The 14289-nt window shown below is 36.0% G+C and overlaps 1 protein-coding gene across 5 annotated transcripts in view; it reads left to right on the top strand.

Annotated features, from left to right (window-relative positions):
- The window catches only part of ICA1 (islet cell autoantigen 1), a 150183-nt gene that overhangs the window by 15671 nt on the left and 120223 nt on the right, over positions 1 to 14289 (top strand). For 3 of the 5 annotated variants that reach the window (XM_037508234.2, XM_054692387.1, XM_054692390.1), the window contains exons 2-4: positions 2726 to 2824; positions 7032 to 7197; positions 10628 to 10700. In XM_037508234.2, the coding sequence (XP_037364131.1) occupies positions 2808 to 2824; positions 7032 to 7197; positions 10628 to 10700 (256 nt within the window). In that variant the 5' untranslated portion in view covers positions 2726 to 2807. The remainder of the gene's footprint in view (positions 1 to 2725; positions 2825 to 7031; positions 7198 to 10627; positions 10701 to 14289) is intronic. The other 2 variants (XM_054692388.1, XM_054692389.1) reach the window with 1 other exon arrangement.

The raw sequence follows: 14289 nt of genomic DNA, 5'->3' as shown, positions 1-14289 counted from the left end.
AACTACCATATCACCTAGAGTCCTACTTTTGGATTTATTACAGAATCAAAGAAATATTTGCACATCCATGTTCGGCATGATTCACAGTAGTCGAGATGTGAAAGCAACCTATATCCCAATCAGTGGGTCACTGTGTACAAAAAATGTACTCTACACAGACTATAGACTATTATACAGCCTTAAGAGAAAAAAGAAAACCTGGCATATGTTGCAACGTAGATGAAACTTGAGGATATACTGCTGAGTGAAATAAACCAACCACAAAAAAAGACTAATACTGTGTGATTTTCCTACTGATATATCACTATCTAATTGTCAAACTTGCAGAAACAGAAGTAGAATGATTGTTGCCAGGGCCTGTGAGGAGGAGGAAATAGGAAATTGTTCAATGGATCGAGTTTCAGTTATACCAGATGAGAAAGTTCTGGAGATCTGTTGCAAATACTATACATATAGTTAATAGTACTGTATACTCAAAACATGAAGAGGACAAATTTGTGTTGTTTGTACCGAAATAAAAAATTAATCAGATGGTATCAACTATTCTAATAGTTCATGGTGAAATGAAAATCAAGGAAAGTTTTATAATTTAATTTCCTTCAGTAAGGAAGGAGAATCTTTTTATGAGAAATTTTGTTGGAAACTTTAAGCTAAAGTAAATGTGTACTTGGAGTAAAGTTCTGTGGTTGCTGAGAGGACAGATTCCAATCTGTGGCCTTTCCTCAATTTACTGAGTAGAGGGCAAGCCTTACTCATCATGACTGTCATTCCCAAAGAAACTTATCTAAAAAGCTGGATGCCTTCCAGAGAAAGGGACATGCTGTCATTTCAGAGGCCCAGCACATTTTAAGACATTTCCTTTCTTCCTCTTGCTGTCCCTATACCTGTAACCCAGGATTTCAGCAACTCAATTTAGTTCCTTTGAAATATTTTTGAAAGCTTACATAGTGTTACTGTGTCATCTTTTTTAAATTTATATATATATATATATATTTACATCATTGTTCATTTTTAAAAAATATTTATTTATTTATGCACACAAGAATTGGGGTACAGGCCAGAGGTGTGGGGGGGGGTGAAAGGATTCACCAGAGACGGAGTAGGGAACAGAACAGGCAGACTGACTGAAATACACTGCTGAGGGGAGCAGCGGTTGAGTCAGGAGAGGTCTGCTGTGCCATGTGGGTAGCTCCCTGGCTGGGGATCGAACTAGTGCTGCAGTGGCTGCTGATAGCTTCATAGATTGTGTCTTAACCCCTTGCGCCACCAGGGAGGCCCCATCATTGTTCATTTTTAAACAATTGTTTGCTTTCTTTTACCCTCCTTTCAGGTGTAGTCCCCATAGAATTTCCTTCACCAATTCACCCGTGTACCATCACCACAGTTCCCTGTGCTTCTCCCTCCTTCTCTCTGATCTCTCTCCCTCCTCCTCCCCTGCAGGATGTCTCTGGTTTATGAATGTCTCTCTGTTTTTGTTTTGTTTTGTTGTGTTTTGTACTGTTACCATTTTTTCCTCTGATGTCTTATTTGGTCCCCCTATCTTCCCGCTATAAGTGAAACCATCCAATATTTTTCTTTTTCTTCTGACTTTTTTCACTGAGCATAATTCCTTCTAGCTCCATCCATGTTACTGCAAATGGAGCTACCATATGACCCAGCAATTCCACACCTAAGGATCTACCCAAAGGATACAAAAACATTAATTCAAAAGGATACCTGTACTCCTATGTTTATTGGAGCACTATTTACAATAGGTAAAAGCTGAAAACAACCCAAATGCCCCCAAAAAATTACTGGATCAAGAAGATGTGGTATATATACACAATGGAATACTATTCAGCAATCAAAAAAGATAAACTGTAATTTTTTAGGGTTATTGGTTGCCAGTGCCGGTAAAGGGAGAAGAATGGGATTAATTTGTCCAGTGATCAGATGCTGAGTGTTCCCTGTGGCTCTGTCAGTCTGTGTCTGGCCCAACATCATCCTTTAGGTGGAGAGTTCTCCATCCTTTTTAGCACCCAGTAGACAAGTAGTTGGGTTGGTTGGCTCTGCCCTGGTGGTTGACTGGCTTCTCTGACTGGGGTAAATGGAGTAAAGGACAAAGGCATAAATATTAATGAGATGAAAGTAGATTAACATTAGGCCAGTAAAACTGTGAATCACATCTTTTCAAATTTTTTCACGCACTTTTGGGTATGTTATTTAACCTGTCAAATCTTTTTTGTTTGTTTCTGGTTTTTCAGCATGCTATTTTATTCTTTAGAAATAATGATTATGAAATATCAGATTTATAAAGAGACATCCAATGCAATATACTCACTAGTATATTAGCTTAACAAAGAACATTACAGGCACAGCTGAAGCCCCTATATACCCCTCCAACAGATACCCCATACCTGCCCTTAAAGAGGTAACTTAGTGTTCACCATTCCTAAGTAATTTTTTTAAACATCACTCTGTAATATTTGTATGCTTCAACAGTATATAGAATTGCTTTTGCTTCTTCTTGTCTCCTATTTTATATAGTCATCTATAACCTGTTTTTTTATTCAACCTGCCTCATTAGCATATTTCAACTATTGTCAACACCGGTGTATAGTGTTACCGTTTAATAATGTTTGGTCTCTGAAATATAAATAGAATTGGCTTAGGTTGAAATATCTTATGTGTCAAATTAACATAATTGAAATATAGTGTGTAATTTTAAACATTTGTTTTATTTCAGGTTATAATATAACTTATCTTCTCATGCTTTTTCCCTGTCCCTTCTCCCCAAATCATCAGCAATAGAAAAAGAAGAAGAAAACATGTCAGGACACAAATGGTAAGTAATTTCATATCTTTTCTAAATTGGGAGAGGTTAATGAAAGAGAAAAGCACATAGTATATGCTCAATAAACGTCTTTTGAGTGGAAAAATCAAATGTTACACTAGCATCAAAAAACCTGTTATTCCTCCCTTTTCAATGTTGAATATACTCAAATTGAATATCACTGCTAAATGTAATATGAAAACCAAGTGACAAAAAATACTGTAAATTCTTACCCAAGTATAGTTTATAAAAAATTAACTTATGTATATAAATTTTTGGAATGTAGTGGTGATTTTTCCTGTTACCATTTTTTTCAAATGTAATAGAATATACGTTTTTGATCAGTATCCTATTTAGAATTTATAGAGATCTAGTGAACATGTGTTACCTTCATCTTTTAACAAATGAAGAACTTAGGTTTCAACAGATTAAGAATTTTGCCTAAAGTCACATAGGATTAAAATCCAGGCCATAAAATTGCAGTTTCAACTATTGTATTTCTCAGTTTTCTCATTGGAATGGAATCTAATTTCTTATCACCATTTTTTTTCACATGTGATGGCTTGATGTATTTTTTTAAAATCATTATCTTGCTTACAATTTTAATGTTAAGGTTAAAAAGGGAATTTTATGTAGGGCAGGTGTAATGAGCTCAGATTCATTAATTTCTAGTCATAACTTCAACCTTCATGAACATTCAGGAGCTGATCTTGGTTAGAAGCAGAAGATGCTGAATGAGATAGCTGTGGTATTCACATGGCACTGTTATTTGTGTCCCTTAAATAAAAGATCAGTAGTAGATTAAATCTCTTATAAATCCCAGGTCTACTTTAAGCAGTGTTTCTGAACACTTTTGAACCCATGAGTCACTAGGCAAGCAGATCTTTTTTTTCCCAAAGATTTATTTATTCATGCATACAAGAACTGGGGTACAGGCCAGAGATGCAGGGAGTGAGAGGATTCACCAGAGACAGAGAGGGGAACAGAACAGGCAGATTGACTGAAGTACACTGCTGAGGGGAGCAGCGGGTGAGTCAGGAGAGGTCTGCTGCACCATGTGGATTGCTCCCTGGCCTGCCGGGGATCGAACTCATGCTGCAGAGGCTGAGGATTGCTTCATAGTGTGGTGCTTGACCCCTTGCGCCACCAGGGAGGCCCTAGGCAAGCAGATCTTTGTCATGTTTTACCTCTCTAATTTTTGTATCATGAGCAAATGTGTATGTTTTTACTTTTCAAATGTACCATTAATTACATTAAGGAATAAGAAATATACTTTATTAATCCCTCCTGTCTTGGTAGAGAAGCTATCAAGTTCAAGACCTCTATAATATCAAATGCCAAACTTCAAAAGAATTTTTGCATAACTTAAAATGTAATGAGTTTAAAAAGGTAATTAATAAATGGCTTAGGGATTTAGTTTCCCTAAGTATCCCCATTTGACAGCTCTCTAAGAGTTGTCAGGCTGGTTTAATTGCTCCACTTTGCCTCATTAAGTCAAGGAGACGGCTCTCGTCTATGACCCTCATAATGACTGTTATATCCTGGGAGCAGTAGATAGCCACCCACCAAAAGAGAATGGAGAACCTCAAGAAGTGGAACCTTCTTCTATTTACTCTGTCACGTCACTGCTTGGTGCTAAAATGTAAGGGCTGCAGAGACTATTGAAATCAGCAATATGATGGGGCTTAGAGACCAGATTTTAATCCTCTGTGACTTAGGACAAGATTCTTAACCTTTTGACACCCAAGAGCCTTCATTTGTTAAATGATAGGGTGAGGTGAGTTCATTAGATCTTTAAAGTCCCCCTTCATTTAAAAATTAAATTTTTTTTCCTGTTAATCTATAACCTTTGACAAAGAAAGATATACAAAACAGAAATCTATTTCCCACTCTCAAAAATTCAATTCCCTTAAAATATCCACACTTTGCAGGAGTGTATCCTTCCAATTTTTATATGCACTCACTAGAGAGATTATAATTTATATAAAAGTTATACAAATTTTCATTCTATTTTCTCTTATGTAAGCTCATAGTAAAACCTTTATACAATGCAGAAACCATAAAAGTACCATAAGTCCTACTTCTCTGTGAAGAATTGCCAAGGAAGTCAGATTTTAAGTGTTATCAGGAAGGAGAGTATAAATCTTCAAGTTCTGAGATACAAGTATTGTGATATAACAGTAGAAAGCAACTTTTATTTTAGCACACAAGCCCAACACATTTTGAGTGGCCAGTTTGCAGATGAGATGGAAGAAGGCACATGTTGCTAAGGGGAGATATCTAGGGTCCTGTGTGGGCCTTTGGAGCAGGAAATCTAGATAAGATGGAGGGTGTAGACAATAGGGAGGGATGAAACACCACTGGCAAGCTTTCTGTCAATATTTGGGTACTCTGGTCACTTTTACAGAATTCTACTTTATTCCCATTTTTTTCTAATTTCTCCTTTATATATTTTTTTCACTCAGACCACTAAGAACCTTTATTTTGAATAAATAAACTTTCACAGACATTGTTAAATAGTATTTACTAAAAACAAACATTTCCAATACAGTACAGGGAGTTATGTGCAGAAATAAGGCATGATTATGTCATATCACACATTTTCAACTGCACAAAATTTGAATTCTCAGTCAATTAAAAATGAAATATATAATCTAGATTACTGTGTTCTTCTAAATTGAAAGGGGAAGGAAGGGAGAAAAAAATCAGACATAATGACACTCTGGTCAGGCACATGTACCAAATGATGATTATAAGCACTTCTCAAAGAAATATTAGCTCTTCAAATTTTGAAAGAGGAAAAAAACCACCTCATCCCAGCCTTATCTATAAATAGCACTTTTGCTGATTGTTGATATGTTTTTCAGCTATTTTTAAAACCAAACTTATCATATGAAATAGAAGATTGTACTTGACTAAGTTAATGTAACTATACTCATTATCTTTATACATAAATACTTGAAATACAACTTTCAAATCTTTAAGTGCACTCACTCTTGTGATTTTCAGACTTATTATGGAAAAAGTTGGAAAACTTATTAGAGTATGATGTTGGAAAACATCATAGCAAGAAGCCCTGGACATATAAAATATAACATACACATTACCTAGTAAGAGATTTAGATACTTTTTGATATGATCTTCACTGTGCTCTGCTTCCTGAAATATAGCTTCCTGTCTGTATTTTAAACACCTAAGGATTTGAAGTTTTCCTCTCAGAATCTGTACCATTTAAAAATGTATTCTTTTTTAAAATTTTATTTTTACTGTGGCAAGAATAGCTAACATGAGATCTACTCGCTTAACCAAATTCTTAGTGTGCAATACGGCATTGTTAGCTATAAGCACAGTGTTAGACTGCAGATTTCTAGAACCTATTCCTCTTACATGCTTGAAACTTGTTCCCATTCATTAGCAATTTCTCATTTCCTGCTCCCCTTCCAGTCTCTGTTGTCCACAATTCCACTCTGATTTTGTGAGTTAGGCTATTTTAGGTATTTCTGTAACAGATTTTAGTTATGCTATTTTTCAGCCCCTTATCTCTACTTTTCTGCCATCACTTCAGTGATGGCCATAAGGCTGGAGTGGAAAGAACCCTGGTCTCTGACTTTATCTGCAACTTGCTAGTGTGCTAAGCCAGTCACCCTCCCTGACTTGCCCTCACTTCCTGTCTTCTAAAAGAAGTGTGGGGCCTCCCTAGTGGCGAAGGCGTTGAGTGCCTCACTGTAAAGCTGTCCGCAGCCTCTGCAGTGCGGGTTCAAGCCCGGCTAGCCAGTGAGAATCCCACATGGCATGGCAGACCTCTCCTGTCTCGCCCGCTGCTCCCCTCAGCAGTGTATTTCGTCAGTTTGCCTATTCTGTTACCCACTCTGTCTCTGATGAATCCTCTCACCCCCTGGTGCATCTGGCCTGTACCCTGGTTCTTGTATAAATAAACAAATAAATAAATCTTAAAAAAAAAATAGAAGTAGTATGTCTAACCTGTTGATATCTGAACTTTACAAGGTTTAGTTTCTCAATTTCCTGCGAAATTTGCTTAATTTCTTTACCAATTTTTTAAGGTTTTAGGATAAATTAGTATTAATTAACTTTTTTGGTGTATTGTAATCATATAAGAAAGTACTCATGTTTATTGATATTGTACATGTTTGGATAAATTTATTCACACTAGTCTTAATGAAAGTCATCAATAAATTAGCTCTTTATAAATGTTTTTTAGCAGTTATCCCTGGGACTTACAGGATCGCTATGGTCAGGATAAGTCCGTTGTAAATAAGATGCAGCAGAAGTATTGGGAGACAAAGCAGGCCTTTATTAAAGCCACAGGGAAGAAGGAAGATGAGCATGTCGTTGCCTCTGATGCAGATCTGGATGCCAAGTTGGAGGTGAGTCTTGTGTCGTTCATAGTCTCAGCACAGCCACCTTGCTGGGATCATGGTCCTAGAGTGCACCCACTTGGCAAGCTGAGGGGTTTGAACATATCTTTCAACATATCTTTGAAAATATGTTGCAAACAACTAGCTCATGAGGAAAATCTACGATCAGATAAATTCAATCCCAACGTATTTTTTAAAACTTTCAAATTCTCCTTTAACTACTAGTATGCCACCTCAGTAATTTGTTTTCAATAAACAATAAATGTCTGTTGAAAAAATTTATGTGTTAAAAATTTAATGTAAAAATCTAAAGCTGGTGATATTAATACTAGGATCAGAAAAATGCTTAAATTTAAAAAAAGAAAAAAATGACAGCCAAGTGGCCTTGAATGTAGAGTCCAATAAGATTGGCATTAAATCCTGGAAAATTCTAGAATGCATTATTTCATTACTAGTTAATAATACAGTAAGTAGAATTCATATCTGGTTGATCCCAAAGTACTAATGTAATTGGTAAAAGGTCTACTAACTCCCTGTAGTGCTAGATACTTCTGTCTATAGTTTAGATTAAAATTTAAAATGCATACTTGTAACTTCTCTGACCAAGAGGGCACTGAGAGGATTAATATGTTGCATGGCCTGATAAGGAATCATTTAAAATGATCTCCAAATTTAATATATAAACTAAAGTTAATAACCTGAACATTTAATAGGACTAAAATAAAGAACTCAAGATTTCAAAAAGCCTTCTGAGAAGTGTGGGTAGTATGACAGGAACTGTGGTTATTCTGGAACAGAGACTCTTAAAAGGAGATATGTAGTTGTCAATTATATAGGAAGGTCTGTCATGTGGTGGAGGGATGTGATTTGTCCTATGCATCTGAAAGTAGAACTAGACCCAACACACTATTCAAATTATTCATCTCTCATGGAATTATCTCAAATGTTCATTTGTCTGCCTGCCTTCCTTCCACTAGAAGGTCAAATTCCATGTCAGCCTCATTTACCATTGTATCCTCACAGATACACCATACACATTCAACAAGTGTTAACTAAATAGGTATGCATGTTAATGCAATTAATGGTAGTTTCTAACCCTTTCCTCTGTCATTGGAATTGTTTAAATAGAGGCTGGGTTTATTAGGCCTAACAGACATGGCTGCAGTGGAGAAAAGAAGAACAAGGAACATCTGTTTTGATTTGGGTATTCTAAGTGCAGTTGAAATGATTGTAAATTACATACGCTTTTAACATCTAATAGATTTTTTTCTTCCTACCACCTAGTTAATATAAATATTATATTCCAAAAGTAATGTTAATTACTGTATATTAAACATAGTAATCTATATTATATTTAATCTTTTACAGCAACATTTTTATTAAAGCAGATACACTTGAATTAACATAGCTGCTGTCCTAGGCACATCGTTTCTGAAGTACTAAGCTGTGACTAATAATTAACACATTAGGGCTTTCTGTACAGAAAATGTTAATACTGAATTTGATGTTTACAGAGAGAATGATTCCATCAATAAAACATGTAAAGCGTTATGTAAACCATTTTGATGTGTTTTTTAACACTAAGTTAACCATAGTAGGCTAACTTAGAAACAAGAATTTTTATTTTGCTGATACACAAGGCTGGTGTCTAAAGCAATAATATTGATCAGATTCTGTTACAATCTGTTGGATAGTTGGTATAGAAATGTTGCATTATGTTTAAATAATATTAAATAATGATATGATGGCTTATTCATAATATCATTTTCTCAAAATCAGTTCATAAGTACAAAGCACACAAAACTATCCTGTGGTGACAGAAGTCTTTTAGTGGTTACCACAGAGAATAGGCCAAATAGATGATAGAAATGTTTCTCTTATTTTGGGTGTGGTCACAAGAATGAATGCCTTGTCCAAACTACCAGAACTGGACAGTTTATTGCTATTAGCTTATACCTTCTTTATACCTTGGTTTTATCATTATTTTAAATTTAATTTTATTGATTTGTAATTTGTTTATAAAGCTATGTAATTTGGGGGGTACAGCTTCACCCTAGGATGTGCCACATGCTCCCCCAACAGACCCCTCTCCACCTGCCCTGGTAACCACCCCAATTTTCAATCTAACAGTTATTCTTTATTGTTTGAACAGCAACAACAGCATAGCTCCTGAACATACATTTTGAAGTTCCTTGTTCCTGAATTCAGGAATCACTATATGGTGGTGGTCTGTGATCCAGAATACTGATATTAAGCATTTTCTAAGATCAGATTTAGACAGCTGATTTTCAATTGTGTTTTATGGTGTGTTTTTTTTTTTCCTTTCTATTTTTCTTTTGATATTATCTGTAGAGGATACAGTGTGATGAAGTGAGAAATAGCAAAATTTATATATTCATGGCCAAGTTTTATCATTTAAGAATGTTAAGGATATATTATATGTATCCATGTTTATTAGATAATTTGGTCATATTTATTATGAAACAAATTATATTTTGACTTAAACAGCGACGTGCTTTATAAAACCCAGACACAATTTTTCCATCACCATGGCCAGTCAACTAGGAGACAGGGAGAGGGCAGACCTTCTCCTGCCTTGTTGGGGTTCTTTAGCTGCAGGAAGCTGGTCAAGTTTTTAGCTGATACCAACTCTGATTGAGCTGGTGAACAGTGGGTGAAGAAAGTGTGAAATACTGTTCTGTGTTTTCCTGAGCTGTGTTGGTTTCTGCAGCAGAACCTGGACCATTATGAGTTAAAATCTGGTTAGTTTCTTCGCAGTACAGCCCACTTGCTTTTCCAATAATTTCCTCTATTATGGTCATAGGAAAACATTAGGATTTCTCTCTGTATGTTTTGTGAGATCATTGGGAAAATAAGAAGTAATAGGGGCTGCTAGAAAAACTTCATTTGACCAGATGTCTTCTACACAGACAGAACATTCAACAAATTGAATTTTGTTTGCTTTTTATTGAGTTGCTTAAGCATGCCATAAAATGCATTAGGATTGCAAAATAAGCTAATGTTGTGTTTTAAATATTACCCTTAATTGACAGATTCCCCCATTAAAAGAAAAAAGACAGAAAGTGGTAAAAGAAATAAATTAGATTATGAATGAATATTGGGTCTCTGGTTTACCAGTTCCTCTAATTGAGCCCTTCACTTAGGATTTCTGTTTTCTAGCAACTATTTCAGTCATCTGGAGGAAATCATTTTTTGGTGAATCTTAATTTAGATCACAGAAATGATGAATTCCAATAAATATAAAATAATAAGAGGATATTTAAAGTCTTTGATCACAAGTATACCACCTAACAAGCACACTTAGCTTATGAATTGTTTTTAGTGGGCAGTTCAAACATTATGGCTATGTTCAATGTAATTTTTCCTTTATTTTACTGCTGTCATTTTATTTAGCATTTTGTTTGTATTTTTATTATAGCTGTTTCACTCGATTCAGAGAACCTGTTTGGACTTGTCTAAAGCAATTGTACTCTATCAAAAGAGAATATGTTGTAAGTATGCCCTAAGTATGAATATTGATCAGATAAAGACAGCAAGAAATAGGGTACTTTGCCTTAATTTATCATTTCATATATTCAGAAAGATGAGGAAACTATTAAGAGGGGTCTGTCTTTACTCATAAGTGATGGGGAAAAGAGTACCTAATAATTTTTTCTTTCATTAATTTTTATTGCGGTATCAATAAAATGTTGTATATGATTTTAGTACCTACTCACCCCCTTCAGGTGTTGCAACCACGCCACACCCAACTTCAGTAAACTGCTTATCTTGCAATGCAGAAACCACAATAGAAGAAATTTGCATTGGGCTACCCATGCATAAATAGGTGCCATTTATTTTTCAAATTATGAAAAAGTTTTCTATCTTAGATTTTTAAATTTTGGGTTGTTTTTATTTGTTTTCCTTGCCTCTCAGTTTGTTCCTTTTAAAATGATCAAATAGAGAGAGGCACATGTTTAAATCATTGGCTATATTCTGTTGATCATGCTTCTCATGAACACTTCTTATATTTGATATATATAAGTATATAACATATATATATGTATGTATAGCTACTATTTCAGTCATCTGGAGGAAATCATTTTTCAGTGGATCTTAATTTAGATCACAGGAGGCTCTCCCAGTGTTCCTGATGGTCAAACTGGGACTGTTTATCAATTGTCCCATAAAATAAATATCCTTTAAATCTATATGAAAATAAGCAAAATGAGGAAAATAGAATAGCACTTTTACTTATACATAGGTTATGTTGGCTTACAGTACTGCATATATCTTAATTTAGGGATATGTGGTCATACCTCTTTAATCGTTAGCATACCGTGCTCACCACCAAAGCACTCATAACCCTCCCTCATGGACTACTGGGCTCCTGCTTGTCTTTGCTCCCCATCCTCCACCCACCTCCTCTAGTAGCCTCAATTTTGCAGTCACATTTCAGGGTTTGGTTTGGTTTGATTTTGTCTGTTCCTTTGCTTTGTTTCTGTATAGTCCACATATGAATGAAATCATCTGGTATTCATCTTTCTTTCTGACTTATTTTGCCTAGCATTATCCCCTCCAGTTCCATCCATGCTGTCCCGACTGGAAAAATTTCATTTTTTTTAATAGTTGATACAGATACAGGTATAGATGTGTGTGTGTGTGTGTATATATATATATATATATATATATATATATATGTAAAGGTAAGATAAAGTATGGACATTTTCTTTATCCATTCATCTGTCTTTGGGCACTTAGGTTGTTTCCTTAACTTGGTTATTGTAAATAGTGCTTCAGTGAGCATAGGAGTGCAATTATCCCCTCATAATTATTTTTTTTAAATTCTTTGGGTAGATACCAAGGAATGGAATTGCTGGATCATGGAATATCTCTTTTTAATATTTTTAGAAACCTGTATACTTTGTTCAGGGACAGCTCTTTCTTGTAAAACAATTCCAATTCATATATAAAGAATGAAGGAATATTACTCAGCAATCAAAAAAGATATGCACATGCAGTTTGCAGCAACATGGATGGAGCTAGAAGGGATCATGCTCAGTGAAATAAGTCAGAAAGAAAAAGAAAAATACCAGATGGTCTCACTCATAGCAAGAATTTAGAAAACCTAAATAAGGCACCAGGAAAAAGACTAATTAATACAAAGTAAAAATCAAAATCAACAAGCAACTATAAACCAGAGACACACTATGGGAGGGAGAGACGGGGAGAGGAAGGATTAGGGTCAAAATAAGGGGGGGTGCAATTGTATGGGGAACATAACCAAAATTAAAATGCATACATTGTGCAAAAATGAAAAATGATGTACCAATTATATAAAATAAAATATTAAAAAAGAAAAAATAAATTTCATTATAGGGGTATAAATAAAGTACGTGGGGGAGTTAGAAAAAAAAAAAGAATGAAGGAACTACAAAATCGCCACTAGGCAAATACCATAGCAAGATTGTCACAGATAAGATTCACTGAAAGAGGGGCCTCCCTGGTAGCACAGTTGGTTAAGATGCAACCTATGAAGCTGTCCACAGCGACTGCAGCAGGAGTTCAATCCCCGGGCGGCCAGGGAGCAACCCACATGGCGCAGCAGACCTCTCCTGTCTCGCCCGCTGCTCCCCTCAGCAGTGTATTTCAGTCAGTCTGCCTGTTCTGTTCCCCACTCTGTCTCTGGTGAATCCTCTCAACCCCCACACCTCTGGCCTGTGCCCCGGCTCTTATTTACAGGATAAACTGGATATTTGCACAGGCACATGCTTTTCTCTTTAAGATCTTACTAATTGGGCCTCCCCGGTGGCGCAGCGGTTGAGCGCTGGGTTGCGAAGCTGCGCGCGGCCTCTGCGGCGCCGGTTCGATCCCCGGCTGCTCCCCGGCCACCAGAGGAGGGTCCCACATGGCGCGCAGACCTCTCCTGCCGCCCGCTGCTCCCCTCAGCAGTGTACTTCGGTTCTTCTGCCTGCTCTGCTCCCCGCTCTGGCTCTGGTGAATTCTCTCGCCCTCCCGCACTTCTGACTGTACCCAGTGCATGTATAAAAACAAAACAAACAAACCAGCAAACAAATAAATAAAGCATGCCTCTATAAAAAAAAAAAATAAAATAAAATAAAAAAAAAAAAAGATCTTACTAATTATAAAAGAAACATTACTTTACAGTGGAGAAGCCCAGGAGACACTACTTTCACCCATAAATAAATAAATCTTTAAAAAAAAAAAAGATTCACTGAAGGATCTTACAATAAGTAAACAAAAGTTTGAGGATAAACTGGATATTTGCTCAGGCACATGCATTTCCCTTTAAGATCTTACTAATTACAAAAGAAACATTACTTTATAGTGGAGAAGCCCAGGTAGCTCTGACACCAAGTACTGTGGTTTCCTGCCTACAAATGTATCCTCGGTCTAATCATGAGAAAATAGACAAACCCAAACCAAGGGACATTTTACAAAATACCTGACCAATATTCTTAAAAGTCAAGGCCATGAAAGTCAAGAAAGACTGAGGAACTTTCTTGAAGTTTCTATTGAAGGACACTGGATAACTCAATGCCATGCGGGATCATGGGTTGGAAATGGAGCAGAAAATTCAAAGAAGGTGGTAGCTTACTTAATGTTAACATCTTACATAACTATGGCACAATTATCAAAACTAGGAAATTAACATTGGTACAATATTAAGTTAGGGATAGTTAAAGAAGTGTATGTCAACTTTGTTCTGCTTACAATTTTTATAAGTCTAAAATTATATCAAAATAAAAAGTTTAAATAAATATACAATGGATATTGCCTCTCTGCTGAAAAACCTCCAGTAGTATTTAAAAATCTCAATTTCCATAACCTGGTTTAAAAATTCCTACTTGATCTGGTCCAGCTCACCTCTCCATTTTTGCCCTTAACCATCTTGTGATCTGAGGCTTTTATACTCAGTGTTTCCTCTATTTGGAATGTCTTGGACAAAACCATCTCAAGAAGGGCTCCCCTTGTCATTCAGAGCCCATCTGAGTATATGGGCCACCTGCTCTGAGGTACTTTCCCTGACTACCCAAAGCAGCTAGTAGTTATTCTCTCCTTTTCTCCTCTAAATTGCTC

This window comes from Talpa occidentalis, unplaced genomic scaffold, assembly GCF_014898055.3.
Source record: "Talpa occidentalis isolate TD23 unplaced genomic scaffold, MPIMG_talOcc4v2.1, whole genome shotgun sequence".
In the NCBI taxonomy this organism is placed as follows: Eukaryota; Metazoa; Chordata; class Mammalia; order Eulipotyphla; family Talpidae; genus Talpa; species Talpa occidentalis.
The sequence above is the reverse complement of the archived record's forward strand: the minus strand, read 5'-3'. Positions and strand labels throughout refer to the sequence as shown.